General features: G+C 37.1%; 4 protein-coding genes across 8 annotated transcripts in view; 1 reads left to right on the plus strand and 3 right to left on the minus strand.

Annotated features, from left to right (window-relative positions):
- Nucleotides 1-2,355: 2,355 nt before the first annotated feature.
- Nucleotides 2,356-3,587, minus strand: LOC131435626 (signal recognition particle receptor subunit beta). The gene is made up of 4 exons (XM_058603710.1): nucleotides 3,357-3,587; nucleotides 2,961-3,267; nucleotides 2,773-2,898; nucleotides 2,356-2,712 (listed from the first exon to the last, which is right to left on the minus strand). Exons 1-4 carry the CDS (start codon nucleotides 3,460-3,462, stop codon nucleotides 2,523-2,525), a joined length of 729 nt encoding a protein of 242 aa, XP_058459693.1. The 5' UTR covers nucleotides 3,463-3,587; the 3' UTR covers nucleotides 2,356-2,522.
- A 1,032-nt stretch (nucleotides 3,588-4,619) lies between these two features.
- On the minus strand, nucleotides 4,620-9,894 carry LOC131436298 (uncharacterized). Of its 4 annotated transcripts, none has more exons than XR_009230608.1 (4): nucleotides 9,614-9,894; nucleotides 9,248-9,408; nucleotides 8,205-8,297; nucleotides 4,620-5,262 (listed from the first exon to the last, which is right to left on the minus strand). XR_009230608.1 is itself a non-coding variant. In XM_058604948.1 (2 exons), exons 1-2 carry the CDS (start codon nucleotides 9,181-9,183, stop codon nucleotides 5,216-5,218), a joined length of 1,026 nt encoding a protein of 341 aa, XP_058460931.1. In that variant the 5' UTR covers nucleotides 9,184-9,239; the 3' UTR covers nucleotides 4,620-5,215. The 4 variants fall into 4 exon arrangements, 1 of the variants encoding a protein (XP_058460931.1); XR_009230609.1 differs by having other exon boundaries at nucleotides 8,205-8,315; XR_009230607.1 differs by lacking the exon at nucleotides 8,205-8,297.
- A 1,705-nt stretch (nucleotides 9,895-11,599) lies between these two features.
- On the plus strand, nucleotides 11,600-13,307 carry LOC131438044 (vacuolar fusion protein CCZ1 homolog). Its single transcript, XM_058607822.1, has 3 exons — nucleotides 11,600-11,800; nucleotides 11,855-11,952; nucleotides 12,011-13,307. Exons 1-3 carry the CDS (start codon nucleotides 11,717-11,719, stop codon nucleotides 13,146-13,148), a joined length of 1,320 nt encoding a protein of 439 aa, XP_058463805.1. The 5' UTR covers nucleotides 11,600-11,716; the 3' UTR covers nucleotides 13,149-13,307.
- A 7,504-nt stretch (nucleotides 13,308-20,811) lies between these two features.
- Nucleotides 20,812-26,705, minus strand: part of LOC131436980 (spectrin alpha chain) — a 36,330-nt gene continuing 30,436 nt past the window's right edge. For both annotated transcript variants that reach the window (XM_058605999.1, XM_058605998.1), the window contains 4 exons: nucleotides 22,948-24,871; nucleotides 22,277-22,880; nucleotides 21,081-21,681; nucleotides 20,812-21,015 (listed from right to left, as the gene is read on the minus strand). In XM_058605999.1, the coding sequence (XP_058461982.1) occupies nucleotides 20,887-21,015; nucleotides 21,081-21,681; nucleotides 22,277-22,880; nucleotides 22,948-24,871 (3,258 nt within the window). In that variant the 3' untranslated portion in view covers nucleotides 20,812-20,886. The remainder of the gene's footprint in view (nucleotides 21,016-21,080; nucleotides 21,682-22,276; nucleotides 22,881-22,947; nucleotides 24,872-26,705) is intronic.

Raw genomic sequence — 26,705 nt, forward strand, 5'->3', positions numbered from 1 at the left:
GAAAAGATAAGTGAAATAAAAACCTCTGGTTTTCATATATATACTTACAAAAGTATTCTTATTTCCAGGTAGATGTGTTGAGGAGCACTGGAAATAATTGTCTTTAACCGTGATGTTTTCATTTGAGGTTTGCTTTACTTTTTTGTATACTGCATTAAAACGAACATTAATAAAACATCCCCTTTCCTCAACTTTAGCTTTTGTGATATTTATTTCATGCAATAATAAAGAAAAATCCTTTCTATGGACGATTACTGATGACTCGGATATTCATTATTCGATCATAATTACTTCTGCCGAGCTAACAGCAAAATTGCTGCTGACAAGTTCGGCAAAATTGACAGTTAATAAATTTGGTATTGCCGAGATTCTCAGTAATTATTATGTTGCCGAGATGATTACCGATCTCTCGGCTGTGCAAATCTCGGCACTTTTTTGCCGAGATCCAGCAATAAAATTTAAGTGTGTATCTTTCATAGCTCACTTTCAATTTCTTTCGAAAGTGGAAGTTGACAGGTGGCTTATTGGCCGTTCTAAAAAAACGCGCGATTTGAAGGGTTTTCTTATTGAACTTTGGAACATATCACACAATAATTGTATTTATGAACTTAATGCTAGAGACGTGGTTGAGTACTTAGGTTGTGAAGAACAGATTACTCATCGATAGAATCGTTGTTGTTAATCAAAGGATCGGCTTAAGTTTAGAAAAAACAATGCGCATCTCTCACGCATCGTTGAGTTTCATTAGTTACTTACAAAATGCGAATATAAGGTATTATTAGGCTGTGAACCATTTCGCGGTTAATTTTAACTTTTGGTTAAAATCTGACACTTGAGTGATCCTTTGATTAACAACAACGATTCTATCGAAGAGTAATCTGTTCTTCAGTGAAGACTTTTATATCTGATTTCCCATTCGAATGGAAGCTTTACATAATTTACAATTTGCTGCAATCTGCTTAGCGGATTATGTTGTTCCGTGAGGTGGCATTAGCAGTTCAACAAAATCTGTTGATGAGTCGAAAACGAAACGTAAAAATATTATTCACTGAATATTGCCATGCATATGCGAAAAATGGAATGGCGAAATTTTAGACAAATTATGTTGTTATTTATGTCGATAGAATAATTCAACACCAGCCTTTATTAAAACATATCTTCGAAAATCAAAATGCCATGATCAAAATAAAAGGTAACGCTTAAACAACATAGATCTTCACCCCGACTCTGTATTTCGTTCGAATCGGATTGCTTCGATCGAATACGAAATTTGGCATTCTGTAGCTCGATCGAGTTCGAGTTTTCCATACAAAAGCATCACTCGATCGAACGACATAACGGTAGATTGATTTGAACGTTGATTAGAAATAAATCAATCCGCTGTTATGCCGTGTAAGACGAAAGTGTAGAAGCGAGGTAAGAATTATAAACACTTCAAAAAAATAACTTAACGTTTATTAGTAAAACAAAATACACTGGCGCCCTACCGAAAGTGATATATTATTAACCTTAGTAATGAAAAGTAATGCAAATTTTTACATTCGTTCGACAAAATCCGATTCGATCGAAATACAGAATAGGGGGGCTTGTTTCAAAGTCTTCCTGCATAAGACCGTTATAAAATCTCTGCTAAATGCTAAGAAATTCTTACAAAATCTCTGGAAATCATCGTCCTTTTTTTTAAGAGATGTAATAAAATGATAATTTTGATTTTGTCTTGGTCATTTTCAAAGTGTATTCGACATTTCATCGCTTTTTTTCGTTCAATACTTCAATTTCGGTTCATACTGTGGTTGTCATATTTTCAAACCCCTTCGAAACTACAGCAGCAATAAAAAATTTAGTTGGATTTATGTGCCACTCGGTATCGTTTTTATTTTCAGTTCTTTCGTTTGTATCCATGTCGAAAGCATGATAGCTCATGAACAAAATCTGACGAAATTTCTCTCGTGACTTACGTCCAAAAACTCTATCAGATGTTAAGCGCTCCGACGCAGCAGCACACGAAATTTACTGGACGATTTTTTCTTAGAGGGATCCAGTAACACTATTATTTTTATGTTCTATGAGGTAGTCGACATTTAGGCGTACTACACAAAAAGCCTTTTAGTCTTTTGTCGATCGTGATTTAGGCGCATTACGCTAATTATTTCCAATTAGCTTGTTGGAATCACGTTCGGCTCAGTAGCATTCGATAACCGATAACGAAGGATTTATTTACGATTGAACATCATCTACATTCCCAGGTAGAACGACATAACGGTAGATTGATTTGAACGTTGATTAGAAACAAATCAATCCGATGTAATGCCGTGTAAGACGAAAGTGTAGAAGCGAGGCAAGAATTATAAACACTTCAAAAAAATAACTTAACGTTTATTAGTAAAACAAAATACACTGGCGCCCTACCGGAAAATGATATATTATTAACCTTAGTAATCAAAAGTATTGGAATAACCGTCACATCAATCAAAACTGATCACGCGAAGAAAGTAGAAAAGTGAAGTGTTTTTTTACAGATCTTACAACGTATCCAGAAATGCGGTTAACTCGTCCAGCTGAACCTCCTGACCAGAACAGGGCATGAATTTAACCGTTTGAGAAATTTGACTAAAATCAAAGTCCTCATTCGACTTCCCCAGAAAGACGGCATCCGAATTCTGTGCATCAACCGATTGCAGCTGGCTCGTTCGTGTCTGGCGCACAACGTCACTGTAAAAAATACAGTACAATTATGAACGGATCGACAAGTAAAAACAAGCAAACATTTACAATTCCTTCTCCAGAAGACTTTTAATTACGGTTACTCCTTTGGCCAAGGCTAAATCCTGTTTGTTGCATAGAACAACCAACGGCAATGAAGCCGTCGCTTTGTCCGCTAGGATAGTGTACAGGAAGCTACGGAAAAAGAATATCTATAATCGTAACTAACTGTATAGACCAATATCATCAAATCCTACTCAGCAACATCCCGAACATCCTTGGTCACCGTTGAGCTATCGACCACATAAACGATTGCTTTAGCCAGGTTTTTGTACTGGTCGAAGAATTTACTCCGCAATCGTTCATGCCCGGGAACATCCACCAATCGCAGCTCGCCCTGAGAGGTCATCAGATGGCCCACATTTTCCTTGGTGGAAGTGAACGTTTCCTTCTCCTCGCCCAAAATCAAGATGGAAAACAGTAACGTCTTGCCCGAGTCGCAGAGTCCCATAAATAGCACATCCGAACGGGCTGAGCGTTTCTTTTTCCACACATAAAGTAACACTTAAAACGATAGAAAGCGAAAGCAATTACCTGAAGTAATTGAGACAGCGAAAGTTTCGACTACTTCAAAAAAAACAAGATTCACATACCCAGTGTCACCAGGATCACAATACAGGCCAGCAGTATGGGGGTGTAGTCCAATTCACCCAGTTGTATCGATGCCCTGGCTGCGGATTTACGGTTGATTTTCTCCATTTTGCACAACAACAAAAGTTACTATCGAAATGATTCGATAATCTGGACAGCTGGCCAAAAACCCGCTAATTCAAAGTGGCCCGTCCGTTCGAGAAGTAAAACACCGTGCCCAGTTTGATGATGACAGTTCATGCAACGTCAGCTGGAGAAAAGGCTTTTGGTAATGTTGTTTCTAGTTGGCGAACGAGGGGTTTTAGTAACAGTGACGCACTACTCACACGGTGCTACAAAATTATTGAATTTCAAAGTATTTGCTCATTTGCTCACTGAGAGCTTTTTATCACAGACTAACAGACATGACAGTATGTGTAAATTCTTATAAAAATAATTTTTCGTGATGCACTAGTTCCACCTATATTGTACTGCGCGAACTATTTACTATCTGTACACCCCTTGTGATATGTATAAGTTTTTTTACTAGTTGGTTTCCCCTCGTTTGTCAACACCGATCAGCTGCTTGCAGGGATGCCTGATTTCATCAAAATATTGGAAAATGAATGTTCACTATAAATTAATGGATTACGTTGATAATATATTTAACTTTTTCGCGATGTTTTAAGGTAACCATTTATTTGACTCAACGTTGTTCATCTAGACTATTTTTTATTGTGTTGGTAGTTTTCACCCGAAATTAAGTGGCGGCAGACCAGAAGCAAGTAAATATTGTAACAAAACGGGTTCGATTTTTTATTGCGTTAGAGGATGAGAAGTAGGCACAATTATGTATTTAGTTTTGGCAATATATATTAAATCTGTATTCTGCATGAAATTCGCATGGAAGTATACAAATCAATACATTACAGGTAATTCTGTATGTATATTCTGTACCAACTCTGTTGGTAAATGAAAAAAATAAACACAGTCTAGATGACAGACAGGATGTTTTCGATAGGGTAACGTGGCGCCATCATGACACATGTGAGTACTGTCCCAAATAAAAGAATATTCGAAATGACCGTTAAAATGATTGAAGAATCTAATTTGAGTGTCCTGTCTGTTAGTCTGTGTTTTTATATCCTACGACATGATGATGTAACTAGCTTCATACTTTAATTTTTCGTGATTTTCGTTCTTTAATTTTTGACAACAATTTTCGGTTGATTTTTCAAAAGTGTTATGTTCTTGATGATTTCGGATTAGAGATGTACGTCTATCACTTAGGAGTTCACATGCAAAAGTGCCCGCTTTTGCTTAGTCGTATATTTCTTATCTTACGTGTGTTACACATGCGTTATGTTATAGATTGACGTTTGCAGGGGTGTAACAGTTCTTCCCCCTTAACTTATTACTATATAACTGATAAAGTTTTAGTTCGAAAGCTGACAAAAATCAGACAATTTAAGTTCAAAAATCTACTCATACTCCTAAAGCAATTCAAATTCATTCGAAAACAATTTCATCGGTTATTGTTTAAATCAATTTAACAAATATATGACTTGAATTAAATAAAATTTAATTTGAAAACAATTTCATCCATCATTGTGTATAGTAGTTCTAAATCGACATTCATCAGATATAGATAAAGTTTTTTTCAACCCTTTCGGTTCGTATCCTTTTCGAACGCCTTACAATCTTTGGCGTACCAATTGCAACATCATGTTCATGTTTTCTTTTTCTGCACTTAGGAGAAGATTCTTCTGGAAATCCTCGAAATTCTTCATCTTCACTAGTTACTCGTTCCTCTTGTTCCAATCCGGAAGTTGTTGTTATCTTCATATTCGGTTTCGTCATACGGTCATCTAATCCAGAAGCTCTAATTTGATGACGGTGTGCCATGGTAAGCACGCTTCCAATTTGAATCTGAAAAACGTTATAAGAAAACTTTCTTATAAAAATTGCTTTAATCCACCTAACATAATTATATGGATTGTGATTCTTATACCATACTATATCCCCTTCTTTCAGGTTATCTAGCCAATCGTGCTTATTTTTGTCAATAGTTTTAAATGGTGCTAGATTCTTTTCATCATAAGTATGTAAGTTTTGTTTATTTGTTGACAGTTGTCTCTTGTAGTACTTTTTAGGGTTCAACAAATCTAATAATGTTTTAGGTGTATATGAAAAAATTCTTTCTGATGGAAACATACCATCAGACGTCAAACATGTATTACGATAATTTATTAAAAACAAATTTATCTGATCCTCTAAATCCAATTCTCCTAAGTCAGGATCCAACAAGAATTTTCTTAGGACCTCTTTTGCTGTACGAACACATCTTTCAGCCTGACCATTGCTTGAAGGATTGTATGGTGGACTTTTAAAAACCTGGATGCCCTGTTTTCTTAAAAAATCCGAAAACCCAAAGGAATTGAAAGGAGGACCACCGTCAGAAACTAAAACGTCAGGCAATCCGAATCGAGCAAAAATTGAGCCTAATTTTTTCAACACTTTTCCACAATCAGTACCATTCCTCATTCGTTCAATTTCTATCCATTTAGAGTAACTGTCCACAAATAACAGAAATGTGTTTTGGGAAAAATGAAAGAAATCTATATGAACTCTACTAAACGGTCTTATAGTAGGAGTCCAACTTGATTTTATCTTTACGTTTGGAGTAACCATCATACTACTGCAAATTTCACAACCTACTATAAATTTTTCTATGTCTTCATTAAGTCCAAACCAGTAGACAAACCTCCTGGCTAACTGCTTCATTTTAATCATACCAACATGATTGGTATGTAAAAGCTTTAAAATCTTCCCTTGCATAGACTGTGGTATAATTACTCGGTTTTGGTACAATAAACATCCTTCGATGAACTCCAAATCATGTTGATTAGCCATAACATTCTTGAACCGTTTGTCTATCTTGCTTGGCCAGCCATTCAGCATGAATGTGGTCACCTGTTGTAAAAATTCGTCCAATTTAGTCTCTTTAGCTATAACAGAAAAATCTAAAGGAAATTCTTTGCTAAAATTTATGCTTCTTACGTATTCTTTATCATATTCGATAGGTACCGGAGATATTAAGGGGAAACGAGAACAGAAATCCGCGTTCCCCATTTTTTCAGAAGGTCTATATTGAATTTCAAATTCATAGATTGATAGCTCCAAAATGTAACGTTGTAATCTTGTTACATATATTGAATGTTTACCTCCTTTTCCGAAAATAGCAACCAATGGCTTATGATCCGTAAAAACATAGAATTTTTTTCCATATAAATATTTATGAAATTTCTTTATCGTGCACACTAAGGCCAATGCCTCCAAATGTAAGATAGGATAGGCTCTTTGAGCATTGTTAAGCGAAAAGGATGTGAAACTGATAGGTTTTTCTTCTCCATCTAAAATGTGAGCTAAAACTCCACCCAACCCAGTGCCAGAAGCATCTGAAATTACTACGAGCGGCTTATTAGGGTCGTAAAACTCAAGCAACTTAGCCGTTAATAATGAATTTTTACTCTCTTCAAATGCCCTTTGGCAAACGTCACTCCACACAAATTTTTCGTTCTTTCTTAATAATTTATACAATGAAAACAGTTTAGAAGATAAATGCGGTATGAAACGATTATAATAATTTAATAAACCTAAAAACGATTTTAATTCTGTTACGTTCTTGGGCGCTTTGGCATTATATATTGTGGAGATTTTATCGGGACAGGGACGCAACCCCTCTTCACTAATGATATGCCCCAGATAAGGTAATTCTTTTACAAAAAATATACATTTTTCTAAATTTACCCTTATGTTAGCTTCTACCAACCGTTCCAAAACAATATAGAGCTTTTGTTTACAATCCTCTAAACTGCACCCAGCAATAAGAACATCATCTAGATATACGAAAACATTTTCGATATTTTCTAAAATTTTGTCCATGACTTGTTGAAAAATGGCAGCGCTTGAAGACGCCCCCTGCGGAAGTCTATTATATGTAAAAAGCCCTTTAATCGTGTTAATGACCACAAATTTTCGTGATTTGTCAGATAACGACAATTGCGTATACGCACCCTGTAAATCTAGCGCACAAAAATATTTACAGCCCGCCAGCCTAGCGAATAAATCACTTGCTATTGGCAAAGGGTAAGTATGAGGGATAATTGATTTGTTTATTGAAACTTTGCAATCTATAACTAAACGGATATCATTATTCTTTTTTATAACGACTACCACCGGTGATGCCCACTCGCTCGTTTTGATTGGAGTTATAACCTTCTCACGCTCCAACCTCTCCAAATATTTAATAACTCTATCTTTTAACCGATAAGGGACTTCATACGCTCTTTTGAATACAGGTACTTCATCTTTTAAGACCAAATCAGCCTCATAGCCCCGAATGGGAGATGAGAAATCTTGTATAAAAATAGAAGAAAATTTTCGCTTTATCTCATTTAGCACGTCACTAACATTTTGTTCAAGTAATCTATTTACATTCAAAGAATTTTGAAAGAACAGTCTCCAGCTGGGATAAAAAACATCCAACCAAGGACGACCCATCAAGGGAATAAAATTATTATCACCAGTTAGCACTAAAAGTTTTAAAATTGCTTCTTTGGAACCAATTTTGACCGTTACATCAACCTCTCCCTCAATTTGTAATTTAGAACCATTGATTACAATCAATCTTTTATTGCATTTGACTAATGATTTGGAAAAACTAGAAAAATATTGGCTTTTACTTATTACAGAGACAGATGCTCCACAATCTACTTCCATCTTAATTGGTTTGTTTTCAACAATAATATCAAGTAAACAGGGATTACTTATTTTGTTTATTGACGACACAAACATGCATTGTAAATCACCTTCCATTTCCTGATCATCCTCGCTATCCGAATCCTTCGTCTTCATACGATTTAACAGCTCCGACAAACCGCTGCTAGGTTGATCGCTCTCTCCTGGTGAAATAAATTTTACTGAATCCCTTTGATTATTTTTCAACTTGAAACACTTCCTTCTGAGATGACCTTTGACCCCACAATAACTGCATACACGATCCTCATAACTTGATCGCTGTCCATATTGATTTTTCCTCCATTTTGCTGAATGGGCATCCCCATAACTACCCCCATTTCTATCGTAATCCTGTCTGTAAGGCCTAAAACCTAAACGACTTTTTATCGGCATACGCCCGCTATTTTGTTTTCTTGCCAACTCTACCGTTGCTATAAGCTTATCCAAAGCATTTCCACCTTTCCCTTGAATCGAATTATTAGGAAACCCAAATTGAGTATCAAAATGTTCCACTTTGGAAGTGTTATTCAATGTTTTAGCATTACTACTAGCCATCTCCCATGTTGTTAAAATCTTTTCTGCTGCTTCTAATGATAAATTATCCTCATTTAAGAGTCGTTGTTGGAGGGCCTTTTCTCTAACACCACCAACAATACGATCTCTAATAGCTTCTATTTTAAAAGTGCCGAAAGAGCAGAACTCAGCCTGCAGTTTCACCGAAAGAACAAAATCCTCAAGGGATTCATCGGGTTGTTGAACCCTGTTATAGAATTTAAATCTCTGAATTAGATCAGATTCTGTTTTATCTAATCTTGACTTTAATCGACCAATCATATCGGCGTATGCTACTTCAGAAAGGTTTTCATTTGGATATAAAAGTTTCAACTCAGTGTACACCGCCGGGCCGCTAAGTGTAATAAAATGTGCTTTTTTTGCGGCGTCAGTTATATTATTAGCAACAAAAACATAACCCAATCTATCAACCCAATCGGCAAAGGAAGTGCCCCTTCGATAGGGTTCAATAGAAGTCATCAAACTAGACTGAGCCATTTATCACAATCTTTTATAGATAATTATAAGCAACAAAAATTGGAATAAAAATGAAAACGCTTACCGAATTAAACTGCTTTACCATTCAACGCTGACAGTGGCATCAAAGCACAACCGCTTTAAAAACTGTGGACAATATTTATTTTTACAGCATTCCGGAGGGAATTTGCCCAATCCGTTGTCACCAATCAGCGACCACTTTGCTTCGAAATAATAAAATGGTTCCTAATTGTAAAATAGAAATGAAACTCTCTTAGTAATGAATCTTACAATCGATAGAAAAAAATAGTATTGTCAATTGTCTGTACACTCTATTGTCTGTGAACTTTTGTTCTCCTTTCTCTTTGATTCAATGGTGGCCAACAATAAAAGAATATAAAAGAGAAAATAAAATGGCGAACAATAAATTACTTTGTTCTCTAAACTTTACCTTCAACCTCCACTTTTCACCTGGATAAAATCAATTTCACTCCGGGTTGAAGTCTTCCTCGTTGTACCGGATAGTTCCGTAACGATTGTTCAACAGGATATAAACCCAATATAATTCAATCCTCGTTCGTCACTGTTATGTTCTTGATGATTTCGGATTAGAGATGTACGTCTATCACTTAGGAGTTCACATGCAAAAGTGCCCGCTTTTGCTTAGTCGTATATTTCTTATCTTACGTGTGTTACACATGCGTTATGTTATAGATTGACGTTTGCAGGGGTGTAACAAAAAGGTCGAAACAACAAGTGATAGTTTTCTTTGTTAACTACCATTTCTAATTATTACCAAACGGTTTCCAAAGTTCATCTCTCAACTTTTTGTACAAAGGCTGTGAACCATTTCACGGTTAATTTTAACTTTTGGTTAAAATCTGACACTCGAGTGGTTATTTGGTGTCGACTAGTTAAATTTGACTAAAACTGTGGCCCATTTAAAAATTTGACGGACGGAAAGTTATTTGGGTTTATTTTCCACTGTTTTCCACTATTTTCAACTAAAGAATTAGTATTAGAATTTTCATTGCGAGATTTTTTTCAGTGTTGGAAAATAACTATCAATCTGTCAAAAATAACCATGCTCTCGAGCAGGGTTATTTTTGACAACATCAAATTAACCACTCGAGTGTCAGATTTTAACCAAAACTTAAAATTAACCGCGAAATGGTTCACAGCCAAAATGATACCTGAAACCTTCGATTTTCGAATAGAATTTAAAAATACAAGAAAACCGTCATAAACACGTAAAAATAATCGAAAAAGAGAGTAAACACAAATTCGACACAAGGTCCGAACATTTGCTGAACTTTGACTCATATCTTGATATATCTAGCATCACTGCTGCTAGTGATCGTTATATTATTTGACTTTTTTTTGTTGTGCTATAACGGTAGATCTGATTTGTTTGATGTCTTCGCGATAGTTGTTCAGCTAGGGACAAGGATTCTTTTCTTATATCATTTACCGGGATAAAGGTTTTTGGACTTTTTGGACGTTCACCGGGGGGAAAGATTCTTTTTAAATTATAAGCCATGTTCCATAACTCACTTGATGATGCACTGGTTTTTAGAGTTCACAGGTTGATCAATACCTGATTTTTTTGTAAAAAGCCGATAAACCTTTTCATCTATTTCCCTTGCAACCTTGGAAAACCTTTCGATCAAGCAAAGAACGTCGCTGCACGAATTCACCAAAATTTTTAATGATCTACAATCAAACAAGTTAAATCAATCGTCACAATTTTGAATCCGCAATTGCACGAGAGTCTGCTTAGATTGATCATGATTAGGAACCAACACTGAACATTGTTTGTTTTATATCCAATGATCTTACACCAACATCCCAAATGTATGCAATATTATCTTTGTAACATACATTCGCTTTAATGCTTCGTAAGATAAGAATATTGCAAATTGAACAGATTCTTAGCAATAATTCTAATTGATTTTTGTTTTCCTGTTTCAAAATCCACTCGATATGTAGCAAAATACCACGATTTCCATCATATTGCAATTTAAGATTAATTCTACATAATCAAGCATTGTCATAGTTACGACGCATGTAGCGATTCGACGCTTGTTGTTTTGTTTTAAATAAGAATTGTAGTGCAACTGACGGTCAGAGATGCCAGGTAAAAATTTCAAATATCTGCAGACAGGGTCTGTAAATCTGAAAAAAAAAATCTGCAGTCAGCAAGTATGTCTTGCTGGCATCAATTTCTCTATAAAGTATGACACGCAAAACGTACTATACCCCAAAACTGCAGATTTACAGACAAATCTGCAGACCTGCCATCTCTGCTGACGGTAAACCGATTTCATCGAGGGGTCCGTCTTGAGTTTATCTTTGACAGTGCCATGGTACTTTTGGGTAGAAAGTATTACATAATGTATAAATTTCTGGAAACGTGTAATTAGAAGTTTCAAGCTGATGTAAACAAATCAGCTGTTGTTTTGTAGATATCACAATTTTATGTGAGTTTTTCTTATTTTCCTTTCAATATCAACTTACTTTTTTTTACAAATAACGGCAATCACGCTCCAAAATTATGTCAATTCCAATAATGAAGGCCGCGCTTTCTTTGCGGAGCTTCTTCATCTTCAATTCAAACTTTGGTCCAAAAGAAGGGGAGGTAATTGTTTAACGATATTCAGATCCCTAAAATGCAGTTTTAATTTTATTCCAGGAAGAGAAAAAGATCTTATTCTATCATCCGCAAGAGACAGAAATTGATTCCAAAGTAAAAGACGTTGGGCTGTGCGAGGCGATAATTAAATTTAGCAGGTATTTTCGAAGCAAAGTTGGAGAGCACAACATCCTTTCATCATTGCTTTTGTTGCAGCACATTTACTAATGATGAAAGTGTGCAAGCGTTGCATACTCAAAAAACTTGCCAATTATACTATCAACCAGAGCCAAGCTACTGGATGGTGATGATACTGAATGTGCCGTTCGAAAGGAAAACCCGCGACACGGGAGATTACAATGAATACCACGGAGATGATATCCATGATACTATTTACCGAGCAGTGTTGAAACATTCCTATCGCATGTTCCATCTCTTTAATGGCACGTTTGCGAGCAATTTGAAAGCCGGAGAAGATCTCGATGCGATTGCTAATTTAATAGGACAACTTGAAGAGTTCTATGGAAAATACATTCTACAATTGAAACTAAAAGATTGTGATGTGCTGGACGCATTGGGCAGTGTTCAATATCTTCCATTGAATCAGTTGTTATTTTTGAGGGTTCAGAATTTCATCAACATGATTGAAGCTACCTTCGAGCCCATCAAACATTGCATTTTTCTTTACGATCAACACATAATATGGAGCGGAATAAATCCGGTAGATCTGTACACGATTTATGACCATTTGAATGGTACAGTGCTTTCCAATTCCATCGGACAGGAAAGATCGCGTAAAATTCATATTAAAGAGGCCGGACTGAATAAAACTTTCAACTTCATGGTTTGCAGAAAAGTGCAAAATATCACCCTCTGTTTGTTTCTGGAAGAGGTAGAAAATGAACAGGCTCTTTACCATGAGTTAAACGCAGTAATTAATCCTCAGTTGACCAGTATTTCATCGGACATTACTCAACATCTGTCACAACAGACATGCGTGGAAAATGGTAAAGATGACTGCTCGTCCAATCCAAAGTTTATTTATTTCAACGAACTGAACCTTCATCACAGAGGAACAATTCGATTAGGCCACCAAAAGAAACAGAAATCCGGTGGAACTATACCGAATGAGGTAATGAATTTGGTGGTGGACTTGTTGGATGATTCGAGGAAAACTCGTAGCAACATGGCAGAAGAAACCATTCTCAAGACGCACGATGATTTTTGGATTGTGAAGCGAAGTTGTAATTCAAGACATGTGTTTATAGTGCTGAACAAAAGTTCCACCTTGATCGACGTTAGCGAAGAGACGAAGCGAATTGTGGACCAGCACCTGAAAGGGATATTCTTTTGAGAATAAGTAAGCTGGCTGATGGAACTTCGCTACAGACTGCTCCCGTAAATAGGATATTCGAACGTACTGGATCCGTGTCGTCAGATAGTTATATTTATTTATGTATCGGCTATCCACATTGTGAATAAATATGGACATTCATTGTTATACAACATAAAATATTTGTTTGTTTATTGTCGGGGCCTTTTGGGTGAAAAATTTTGTAAAACAGATTCTGTGACCTATAGGCCTCGTTCGGAAATGAACAAGTTCGATCCGCTGCTGCTCTTTAAATTTCGTCGGTTTTTCCATAGTCAAGAAAAATGTGTCGTATCATCCATATATAATGCGACGAAGTCCACTTTTTCGTTATTATGCTGAGACGATTCCTTTACAGGTGGAGAAGCCCTTCCATTGATTTAAAATATTTTCTAAACTCACAAATAGTTGTAACTTGCGACTGATTCTTCAAAAACGAGTCATAAATAAAAAGCGCTGTGAGCGACATTCGAGTGATCCATGATGGAAAAGCACTAGACGAAAATAAAGCTTCTTTCCTCTACTTTCCGTTGTCGTGTTCGGTTTCTCCCTCTTGTGTTTGATTCCAGTGTAACCGGAGAACAAAATGTGTCAAGATTCTTTACGCAACCCTGTAGTCAACGAACATTTGTATAACGCGAAAATAATCGATAGGGAAAGTAAATAAAAAGAATTCGCCATATGTTTTTAGGTTCATTGCTAATGTTCACATCGAATTATATTTTGCAGAAACTTCGATCAACGATCCCTCTCCCTCCGAAACTCTGAAAATTATATTATTAAAATCTTCACTTTAAATATTTAAGTCATTTAAAAATAAATAATTTTCAACAAACGATTTTATAACAAAAAACGTGCTTAATCCACCTAGCAGTGAGATGATACCTTTTTTTTTTATCAATTCGCATGTGGTTTTTGCATGAATATTCTTCGGTGTTTCAGTTCTCATGACATTATTTTAGTGATCTTCGATAAGCGGCAATTTGAGATTTTTATCATTCATTTCTCTGTAATATCGAAACTGCAAATCGGATCGAATTTGAATCTAAAAGTGTAACAATCGATTGAACATTCCATGATATGTCGAAGTAAGTTCCACTTTAGAGTTTACGGTAATTTAAGGTACTTCCAGGGCCGGTATTCAGGAACCAGCATAACCCAAACTGATTCGTATGGCCATATAACGAATAAATTGCAATAGTTTTGAGTCCAAATTTTAAGCTTTTCGGGATTGTCATTTTCTATACCGGTTTGAATTTAAAAATTCATCATCGTGTAATTCCAGAATCGGAAGTCAGAATTGGATAATATTAACTAATTTTGTCTTTGTAAATATGGCTTTTTTTTAGAAAACAATTGAGCTTTGAGAAACGATACGATACTGGAAACGGAATTCGAAATTCGGTGTAGCCGAAGTCAGATAAATTCACCTGAGTAGCTGTTTAGTTTACATTTGTTTCAAAATGTTTGAAAATCAGTATAAACATCATTGAGAAATCGTAGTGCGAATTAAATTCGAATCGAAAACTGAATACCACTAAAACTGAAATAAGTTTATTTGGTTATCGACTATCCAAATCTGCAAACCCGGTAAACTTGATTAATTTATGTGAAATAGACATTTTTATACTAATCACCCTGTTTTATAGAATCTTAAAACTTTTCCATCTACGAGAAAAATGAGTTACAGTTTTAATTTCGTTTCACATATCATCCTGTAGTTCCGGAAACAGAAATCGAATCCAAACATAATTCAGGAACCTTGTTTAGGAACATACGACTTTTCGTATGAATCTGAGTTTGTAGAAAACGGTTGAGTCATCTCCGACAAAAATTGAGTGAAATTATTTGTCACACACGCATTTGCCGATCTCGACGAACTGATTCGAATGGTATATGATTGTTATGTTCTTACAGCATTTATTGCTGTGAGTAGTTTAAATCAATATAATTATGGAATTGCTTTCAACTGGAAAATGCTGCCATCATCTGGTTTACATATGTCGTATTCGAACGATTATGTTGCCAAAAACGAACCGTGCTAAAATCAGCCTTTTGGTACTTAGAACGTGTACACAGCCTTTTTGGTACTTAGAAATAATTGTATGTAACAGTATAAAAATCGTGTTTTACGTTGCTCCCAAGCATTGCTTTGTCATACAGCGCTCAAAACTCCTACTGCTGGAATAGGGGGAAAAGTCGCTTATACAAAAATATCGATATCTCCGTTGAAAATGGACGGATTTTACCAATCTATGGCTTGTTGGATAGCTATTACCGTGCGAAATCTAAGTCTAAATACATATTCTGTTTTCAAGGTCAAATGTGACAGATACTGTCAAAAAACTGAAAATTTTGACATAAAACTTCGTATAACTCAAAAAGTAAACATCCGATCTCAAAACCATTCAATAGCGTTCTGGGTAAAGGGGAGACCTTTCATTCGCGACTAGTTTGATCAAAATCGGTCCAGCCATCTCTGAGATCTCGACCTCTTTGTTGACAACACACATACAGACACACACATACACACACACGGACATTTGCTCAATTCGTCGAGCTGAATCGATTGGTACCTATTTTTTATATTTATAAAAAAAGGTAAAAAAGTGATGTTAAACATATTTTCATTCGTAACATGTTCTGAAACACAATGTCATATACCATTTGACTCAGCTCAACGAACTGAGCAAATGTCTGTGTATATGTAACAAAAATATGCACTCGCTTTTCTCGGAGATGGTTGAGCCGATTTTCACAAACTAAGATTCAAATGAAAGGTCATATGATCCCATAGCCTGCTATTGAATTTCATTTAGATCCGACGGTTACGGAGTTACAAGGTAATATGTGAAAATTACAGAAAAAAGTGTGTATTCAATTTTCTCTAAAACGTCTCAACAGATGTATGTATGTTTGGGTGTGTGAAGCCACCATCAGTTCAAGGCATTACCAGTGTATGCGGATAGCTTTCATATAACTGCTGTTAAAAAGGCCAAAATGGGTTTTGAGGACCCGGCGCCTTCCAGCAAGAACATCCGGCCATATAATAAAGAATTTCGCTGTACCAGATTAAACCCGCCTGATGGTTTGTTTGTTAGAAGGGTGCGTCTTGCTCATTACAGATCTTCAGGAAGAAACACAAAGCTTACGTGGGCTAGACTCAGGTTGGCAATCCACTCCATCATCCAGTCATTCACTTGTAAGATACCCTGATGCACTCCCTGTCCCTTCCCGTTGTCGATATAATTAAGCATAATACAATATAATATAATATAATATAAATTATTATAAAAAAATATAATATAATACAATACAATATAATAGAATATAATATAATATCATACAATACAATGTAACATAATTTCATATAATACAACACAATATAACATAACATAATATAATATAACATAATATAATTCAATATAACATAATATAATATGATAAAACAGATATCTAAGCTAGTACAAGCTGTGTAAAGCATACAAGTGAAAATACGTTGAAAATCACCATTGCACACGACTTTGCAATGCACGAATGTCTGTGATATAACATAATATAAAATGATATAATATAATATAACATAACGCAATATAATATATGAAGTAATATGATACAATATATAACAGTTCATGTCGCAGTGTAAGTTATGCTCTTCTTTCGTCGCAGTACTGTAGGAAATATAATATTTATTTTTTAATAATAATAATAATAATAATAATAATAATAACAATATATAATACAATGTTATATAATTAGATTCAATATATAACAAACTATACAACAGAACCACATGTTGCAATATACTATGATAAATATTGGACTTTAGGATGGGCTTCAATTTACAAGCCATTTCGCATCCTCTCATTCTGCTACTAACGCAGAAGACGATAGCACCCAGTAGACGCCGTTCTATTGACCAAATGTCATCATAGACGCTCGGGGAGGCATGAGATAGGAACTTGTGAGTTCCATCTCACCATTTGACGACCTTCTCTAAAACGGCTCATCAGATTTTCACAAACTAAGATTCCAAGACAAAGTCTTACAGTTTCCTGAAAATTTCTAGAATATTTCATCCGGATCCGACTTCCGGTTCTGCAGTTACAGGGCGACGAGTGTCAAAGTTTTCAAATCGCCATGTAGATTGAAAATATGTACAACACCGAAAGAAGAAAACACAAAACGAATGATGCGTGCTTTGATCTATTTTGTACACGCTATACAGAAAACGAAACGGCTACGGATGTCTGCTACTATTGTGTGATATTGGTAAAAGACGGTGCTGCGGTTGATAAAATTTTTAGCTATTTTATGATAAATGCGACCGAAAGAATAAAAAAATGTTAATGAAGTGAAATTTATTTGAACAAATATGTAATTTTCTCAGCCGGTAAGACAGTAATACTGTGCCGGTAGTGAAGTGCATCAGGTTCGCTTCGTTTGTTAGATTTGGTTTAATTGAAATAGAGCGTGAGATATTCACCCCGGTTCTGTATTTCGTTCGAATTGGATTGTTTCGATCGAATACGAAATTTTGCATTCAGTAAATTTTTACATTCGTTCGACAAAATCCGATTCGATCGAAATACAGAATAGGGGTGAGTAAGTCTAGGTTTAACTAGATTCAAAAATATTCCATTTTGTAGGTTATATTTTTGCTGGCAAACGAACCAACTTCGACTATTCCGACCATCTGAATCCGGTTTCGGAAGAATTGGAAATAGTGATAAAAAACTGCAAAAAGGACTTTTCTTAAATATGGGCAAATCGTTTTTCACAAACTTATAGGTTCAGAGAAAAAGTCTTACAGAATTCCTAAATTTGTTGGGGATACTTCTTCCGGTTCCGGAACTACAGGGTAAACAAGATTTGTAGAGTTTGTTAGATTAATCCCGAACAAACTTTCCTATTTCAATTCAATGGACAGTTGTGTTTGCGAATTCCACAGTAATATTTATGATGTTATGAGTAATATGAGAAAGGCGTCATTACACCACTAGGTGGATTAAAACAGGTTTTCAACATGATGCACTCCAAGACGAAATTTGATCACATTTCAAAAATATTTCAAACATTGTATAGCACCAATGTTGCATTTGAGCCCATTTTCATAACGATCAATTCGTTTCTTGGGAGTTTACACTGTGCATATGACCTAGAAACACTAAAAGCAATGTTCTTTAAATTAACAATCATCAGAACTAAAAGTTATGAATATAGTTTTCTCATAGGCATCTTCGATATTAGAACCATTGCTAAGCTCACGCGTTTTTTTATAACGGCTAATAAGCCACCTTTCAACATTCACTTTGAAGAGTAATTTCGAATGACTCGGTACTCTCTAAGAGTAGGTCATAAAAGTAAAGGCAGAGAAAAGTTTTCTTTTTCGTCTGGTGTTAAATTTAATACTCTTTCATAGTTCGCTAATAATTTCTTTCGAAAGTGGAAGTTGACAGGTGGCTTATTAGCCGTTTCCAAAAAAAAAATGCATGAGCTCATGAAGCATAATCTACCTCTGGCGCACATATTCATGAACTAATGAACAAACGAAGCAGTTCTCCTTGCTTGAGTTGCGCTGTGAAATTTACCCGATAAACGAATGTGTGTGAATAGCACAGAGGGTGAAACTCTTTTGTTAATATTCGTTGCTTCAATTTGCAAGCCCTGATGTTGAGTTGATTGATCCACTTTTTTCTAATTACATGGTTTTCAAATTTTGAGTTGTATTCTTTGTTTCTTTTCTACTGTTACATTTCTTTCTTTGTTTATGAATGAATGAATAATAAACAATACTCTGGAGGCATTTGTCATTATAAAGTTGTCCATTTATGGTCGCTCCTGTGGATCTCCTTTCACAACTGCAGATACATTGCCAAATCAATAACTTGAGAACGAATTTGAGCATTTTCCGCATCAAACATAGACACAGAGTGGGTAACATATTGATCGTTCATAATTTGTTTATTTGTTTATTTTGGGGAGCAGGGAAAAGCCCGATGGAGATGAAATCTACTAATAGAATCATTTTATTCAAACGTCATTTTCTAATTGCTACAGTTATTAAAAAAGAAGGAAGAAAGTTTGACCAATTGAAAAAGCATTCGGATCTATCGGTGAATACCGAAGAAAATCTCAACTTTCAATACTGTAAAAAGATTACGAGAAATGTTCGATAGAATTTGGTAATCTGGTTGGAAAAAAAATCAACATAAATTCTGTATGAAATGTTCATAACGACGTATGTAACAATGAGAGATTCTCTTCGTTTACTTTCTTTTTCGATTATTGCGAAATATTCCTGCTTTTTTCGGTAATTTCTCCAGAGCAGATTAAAAGATGATAGCTTTCGTTATTATTATCGGTAAATGATTGGAGAGAAGGATTGCTAAGAGTGCCGTAATAATCAAAAGAGAAAGTAAACAAAGAGAATCTCTCATTGTTACATACGTTTTGAACATTTTATACAGAATTCTATTCCGTATGGACTTTCCAAAAATTAGAATTTTAGAGGTTTTTATATGACGCCGAAGAATTATTTTCTTCTAGAAAAGTTCGACATATTTCATAAAACTTTAAAAGAATTTAGGAAACAGATATTTTGAAAGTGTAGTTATAGGTGTCTATTTTCCTGTTTTTTGGCTTAGCGGTTTATGTTGAAGTGCTAGGTGGCATAACGGTAAAGAAAAGATAATAATTCATTCAATACACTGCTCGAAGGTGCGATACGAAAACCCGGCGTGCAGAGAAACGGAATCATCATCAATAAGTCTCGCATGCTTCTTGGGTTTTGCAGACGAAATTGATATCTTTGGTGTTGATCGTAGAGCTGTGGAAGAAGCTTTTAGATTATCAAAAATAGAAGCTGTGAGAATATTGGTTAGAAATTGATGGAGTTTGATTCGAGGTTGTCGACGAGTTTATATATCTTGAAACACTGGTGACATGCGATAATAATGTAAGCCGTGAGGTAAAAAAGACATAAAACACGGCAGACTAGTGGACTGGACATGTAACAAGAATGTCGGAAGAGAGAATGGCCTACGTGATCTCAGGTCGTCGACTGCGGGGCAGTCGAGGAAGATGTGCGTGTAGCGAGAGTATGACATATGAGACCATCTTCTGGAGCTTTGTTGAATGGCAGCGAAAATGAGATTAAAAGTTCTTTTGTTATCATGCAATTATGTTTATTTCCAAATAAATAGGGAACATGGGTATAAAGCTTTAAATATAATTCACTGATTTAAATAAGCTGACCGTAGCTGCTACTAATTTTGTCCATCAATCTAAAAGCTTGGGTCCATTTCCAACTTCTTATCGAAACTACGGAGCTGCGATTAATTGTCGATCGTTGATTTTTCACAAACGTCGATGTTCAAAATCAATTTCCATTATCACGAAAATTGATCAGAACATTACCAAACCGATGGAAGCTATTGTGATACTGCTTACCAACTAGATACAATATGATAAATTTTAGGTGCTGAAACAGTTTAAAGATTTTGATTAAATAGGTTCGACCTGCACTATCTGCATTGCATTAGCGGTGATACAAAATATGCTTGCTCTTTAGTAATTATTTGCGCCTGCATTCGGCAGTGGTAAAATTTTGGACGATGTTAACAGTTCTAAATATAGGAAATACTTTTGCGCTTATACGACACAGTACGAGAATTGTGTGTACTTTATTAGAATAAAATATTAAAACATTGCAATGTGATTAGTTTTGGAACAAGGTGCGGGTAAATTCTACGTAGTCCAGGGCGCCCGTGATGGGGTGACCCGACTTCGGGTCGTTGTACGGTTTCATCCGTTGGGCGCAGTAATCTGCCATATCCTTGGTGAGGTTCTAGAATTAAAAAAAAAACAAACGATGGAATTATTTTCCATAAGCAGTATGTTGGCTGAACCTACGGAATAGAGCTCGTCCTTGGTGACATACGGACGTTCGGATGCGGTGATGGCACGGAAGGCATTTTCTATCTCTTCGTAGCTCTGGACGTTTTCTGTTTCCTTGGAAATCATGAAGGCAATGTACTCCTGCAGTGACACTTGTCCATCGCGGTTCGGATCCACCACATTCAGAATCTCCTCGAACTCCGGATCCGGCTGTCCTTCCTCCACCATCGGTAGGTCGTAGCCAAGTGCACGCAGGCAGGATTTGAACTCTTGGTGGTTCAATTTGCCACTCTTGTCTTTGTCGAAGTGTTTGAACATCATCGAGAACTCCTTGAGAGAATCCTCCGAAACACCGGACTGGTTTCGGGCTTGGATCTGCTGTTTCAAGTTGTGCTGCATACGCATAGCCAACTGGTCCAGCTGATCCCACTGTTGGGCCAATCCCACAGTTGAATGTTCGGTATAGCGATTGTCCAGAATAAGATGTTCCTCGAGGGTGGCACCCAATTCTTCAATCTTTTTCAGATCTCCACGACGAGCCCGTATTTCATTGGCTTTGTGACAAAGTGCTTCGAACTGTTCCTCCAAAGAACCGGAACCTTCCATGAGAGAAGTTCTGCGAATAGCGAAAAAACAGGTCAGATCAGTTACTAAGTAGTAATCCCATGCTATCAAAAAGTAATCACACATTTGTTAAGGATGAAACATTAAGTTTCATCTACAATTACGCTTCATTTACAGGCGGAAAGATTCATAGTGTATCCAAATTTATCCAAACGCTTAAAAACATTGGTTATTTGATTATGATTGTGAGTTGCACATGCTCCAGTGAAGACGAAGATTTATCGTCGAGCAACTGGCAATTGGAATTGGCCCACAGGCGAACAAAAATGACGGTATCATTCTTTGGTTATGCATTTAATTAGTATGAATTTGAAAAAGTAGCAAGCCATAAATTTCAATTCCATTTAGTTATTGTATCCTTTCACGCAGCGCACTGAGCATTTACAATATTTAGAGCACTTGCAGCTGTATTGATTACGGCAATTCAAACCCAACATTACCCATATTTATCCCAGCCCAGAATATTGTATCTATCATTGATCATTGAGGCGATGGTAATTCAGAGCACGTGTGGGGAAGATACAGAAATACAGAAGTTGATTGACTTTTTTTGAACATCATCTCCAGTAATGAACGTAAGGACTTACCTTGTCTCGGTTAACCACTGGTGGAACAGATTGGCATGTTTGGCAAACTCTTTCCGGAGTTTATCGTTCTCTTCCTGTCGATGAACCTCCTTTGCCAATTCGGCATCTCGTTCTTCGATGATTTTCTGTAAATTACGCCAAGTATCCTCCAGAGCTTCCATCGTAAACCAGGTGTACGGATTTGGTCCGACGTTGAAACTCTTAATCTTACGGTCCAACTCTGCCAACGCCTGGAAGTCAAACTGAGCCGACGAAAGCGATGCCTGGAACTGAGAATGAGCTCCCCGGAGAGCGTTGATTTCTTCGATTGAGTTGCACCGGACGGGATCGGTTAAATCTTCTTCTGCGTTTTCGAACCACGAATTGAAAGCGGAAGCCTTCTTGGCAAATGTCAGATAAAGATCTTCAATCTGACGGAACTGCTCCTGCATGGCCAACAGACGATACTTGCGGGCTTCCGAGTCGGCACGCAACTTCTGCCAACGGGTCAGCACATCCTCATGGCGCTTGAGAATTGCAGCCGATTGCGCGTGGCTAGCGTTGATGAGTTGATCTTTCAATGCTGTGATGTTGTGAATGCCCTCCTGTTCAAATGCCGAAAGACCTGCGAAATGAAAAAAAAGATCAAATGTCACTTTCGATCGAGAAGTGTTCGCGGTTTCTGAACTCACCTGCGTCGAATGTCTCCTGTTTTGTTAGTAGTGTTTGAACAGTGGACAAATCACGTCCAAACTCTTCCGACTTGACGTGATTTTCCTTATCGGCGATCCAACTCTCAACGACATCAGCCTTCCACATAAACTGCAGATAAGCAAAGTTATCCAACAGTGCGTTCTTGCGTCGTGTGGCCAAAGCCTGAAGATTCTCTAGCTTTTTATCCAGTTGAGCACAACGTTGGGAAATACTGTCCGCATGGTGATTGTTGTTGGTCACCAAAGTTTGTCCGTTGTCACGAATATCGGAGCAGCGATCACGATGGGCAGCAAAGTCGGTCTCAAATGCGTCATGTTTCTTCAGCAGACCCTGTACAGCAGCCATCGAATCTCCGTAATCCTCAACCGACAGCAGTTGTTGTTTCTCGGTGATCCAAGCTTCCTCTTCTTCGACCTTAGCCAAGAACTGCTGGTAAATCAACGACTCATCCAGCTTTTGTCCTCGAGTAGCAGCCAATCCCTTCAACTCAGCCCAAGCTTGGTTTAGAGCCTTCAAACGTTGTTCGATTTCCGGAACACCCAAATTCGATACGTCCATCAATTTCTCTCCCGCTTCCTGAACAGCTTGTATGGCAGGCTCGTGCGAAGCCAGTTCGGCCTCCAATCGCTTATGTTTCTTCTTCAGGTTCTGGACTCCGGTCAAATCGCGTCCATAATCATCCGAACCAACCAGCAGTTTTTTCTCCTTGATCCATGATTCTTCATCAGCAATGTCACGGAAGAATTGATGCAGCGTGTTGGCTTCATTCAAACGCGCTTGACGATGGGCAGCCAAGTTGCAAATGCGCTCATAGCGTTCGTTAATAGATTGACGCTTTTCCTGGATTCCAGCACTATCGAACTGACCACTTTCGACCAGCGAGTCGGCCTGGGCATTCATGTCCTTGATACGATCTTCGTGAGCGTGAATATCAGCTTCCACCAGCTGGTGTTTCTTCATCAAATTCTGCACGGAAGCCAAATCTTTTCCGGCGTCTTCCGAAGTCAGTAGGCTTTCAACTTCACCGAGCCAAAAGTCCAGATCTTTCACAGCAGCAATGTACGTACGCTGCTTGTTAGCTTCCTTCAGTTTCAACGATTTCTCGGTCGTCTTCTGTGTCAAATATTCCCACTGGTCAGCGATCTGTGTCAGTCGCTTCTGAACCGCATCTTCCGATCCACTGCATTGGTTTTTATCAATCAAATTACTTCCCATCGCCAGGACGCTTTGAATACGATCGGCATTGGCAGCCAATTCAGCTTCGAAAGCTTGATGTTTCTGATGCTTCGATTGGATGTTGGCCGGATCTTTGTAGCTCTCTTCCGTAGCCAACTGAAGCTTCTCCGCAATCCAATTCTCAATCTCATCTGCATCACGCGAGAACTGCTGCAGTGTCTGCTCGTCACCCAGTCGAGATCTTTTTTCGATCAAATCTTCCTTCAAGTGACGCCAGCGATCCAGCACTTCGGACCGCTTGTCATCAATCAGCTTGCCGGCGTAATGTTCCTGGGCAATAAGCTGATCGGCTAGGACCTGCAGAGCTGCGATCTTCTCCTCATGTCCGTTGATGGCCTTATCAAAGTCCTCGTGTTTCTTTATCAAAGCCTCCACATTATCCCCCTTTGAATCAACTTCTTCTGCGTTCAAGAACGCCTCACGTGCACTCATCCAGTTCTCCGCTTGTTCACAATCACGTAGATACAGCTGCAGATCCAGGTTCTGGTCCAACTGCAGTCGACGGGCTGTCCAAGCTCGTTCCAATTCCTCACGAGCCTTGGCAAGGTTTTCAATTTTTTCATCGATTTCCGGCGATGCATAATGATTGGCCTGCAGTAACTCCGCACCAAACTGCTCGAACGCCGCAAACGTTCCAGCCCGAGCATCGACTTCGGTACGGTGTTCCTATTTTCGAACAATGTCGCAATTTCGAGGAAAACAGAAAATAAATAACGCTATTAGTTTGACACAGAAAACATGAATCCGGAATCGAGGTTAGAGAGCGAAACACATTAGGAACGGATGTGTGTGTTGTGAATGCAGTATTACATGTATTACAAAAGTGGACCGGAATGGAAAACTTCACACATACACACAAAACAACGAAGCGGGCTAAGGATTAAGACACTTGTTGACTACTGCACCGGCTCAAATGTACTGTTGAGCTTCTTATCGTCGTATGAATCTTTCATAAATTTACAGTCATCGTAAGTTTAACGGAAGAACTGATTATTGGTGAAAGACCCATTTGACAGAAATTCTTACAAAGCAAAGCTCAATTTTGTTTCAAATGTGCGTGTCAATCGGCGTATTCATCCTTAAGCGAGAAACAAAATCGCAGAAGCAGATTATTATCGATGAGGGCGGAGTGATTTGAATAAAGCGAATGAATGTATTATTATGTGTTTCTCAAGAGCAGTCAGGGTAGTTATTAAATGGACTTAGTTTAGCGATATTTTTATCGAATCGTTTTTTTTTTTTGTTTTGTTGAGGCGTTAAGTCGCCTTGAACTTCTATAACATAACTCTTATAAATACTCAACAAGAGAACAGATTGGAAAAGAATTGACGAAACGCACAGCAGAAATGAAAATTTGCGAAAAAAGTTACCACAGAGATAGCACCCGAACGAGTAACTTTCCGTATATCTGGGGTAAATCGATTTGACCATTATGCCATTTTCGCTTGATGCAAAACCTAATTCAGTTTCCACCCTAACTACTGTCAAACGGTTTGATTGAAACTAGTTTCGAACCTAGTTTTAACGTTGTTGAACTGAAAATCGAGTCAGTTTCGAACCTGGATTTCATATAAGGTTTGCTCAAACCCCCGTTGCTAATTGCGAACCCAACACAGCTTTGTGAAAAGTGTTTCTTTGATGAAACTACCCTGGGTCAGTTTCAGTTTTCTCAAGCGAAAACGACATTAACTACGCTACACTACGCAGAATCTACCCAATTGAGCAGAATATCATTGGATGTTCAACTGTGTACAGTCGCTAATTTTATTTGTTTCAAAGATGTTATATTCTTCGAAATACGAATCAAAACTTTCGAATTCATAGTTCATAGTGAAGGTTCAGAATACAGGTCCAGAATTCAGTTTCAGAATACCGATTTAGAATCCCGCTTCACGATCGAGCTCTAGAATCGAGGAAAATGACATTGACATTTTGAAACAATTTTGAAAATTCCATCAACATTTTAAGACATGATTTAAAAAATCCGTTCTTTTCAGAACCAGTAAGTTCATTCCAGAGATCGAACTGAAGGAAACCTGTTTGAATCTATCTATTACTCATACCTTCATAAATATTACGGGGGAATTCTTTTAAAAAATAACTGTTTGAATCCTCCTAATTACTTATATTTTCAAAAATATCACCAGAGGATTTTGTATTTCAAACTTGAATAAAATTAGGAAGTTTCTTTGGGTATAAACTAACTTAACCTTTTCAATTTCTATACACTGAGGTCTTTTTGTACGCGGTTCATTATGCGGCTTTTTTACGCGATTTCTGAAGTTACGCGTTTTTAATGTGCGCGCCGTTTTTTTTTTTGGTTTTGTCTTGGAAATGCATTAAACGTCGAGATCTGGTGTTATCTTGATTTTTTAAAGTCAAGTCTCTGCCACTTGGAAAATTATTGATTTTTTTCATCAACATATTTTTCGATATTACACCCGATCTCGACGGTTCATGCATTTCTAAGAACATTTGGCATCAAGAAAAAGTTTTCGAT

This window comes from Malaya genurostris, chromosome 3 (assembly GCF_030247185.1).
Source record: "Malaya genurostris strain Urasoe2022 chromosome 3, Malgen_1.1, whole genome shotgun sequence".
In the NCBI taxonomy this organism is placed as follows: domain Eukaryota; kingdom Metazoa; phylum Arthropoda; class Insecta; order Diptera; family Culicidae; genus Malaya; species Malaya genurostris.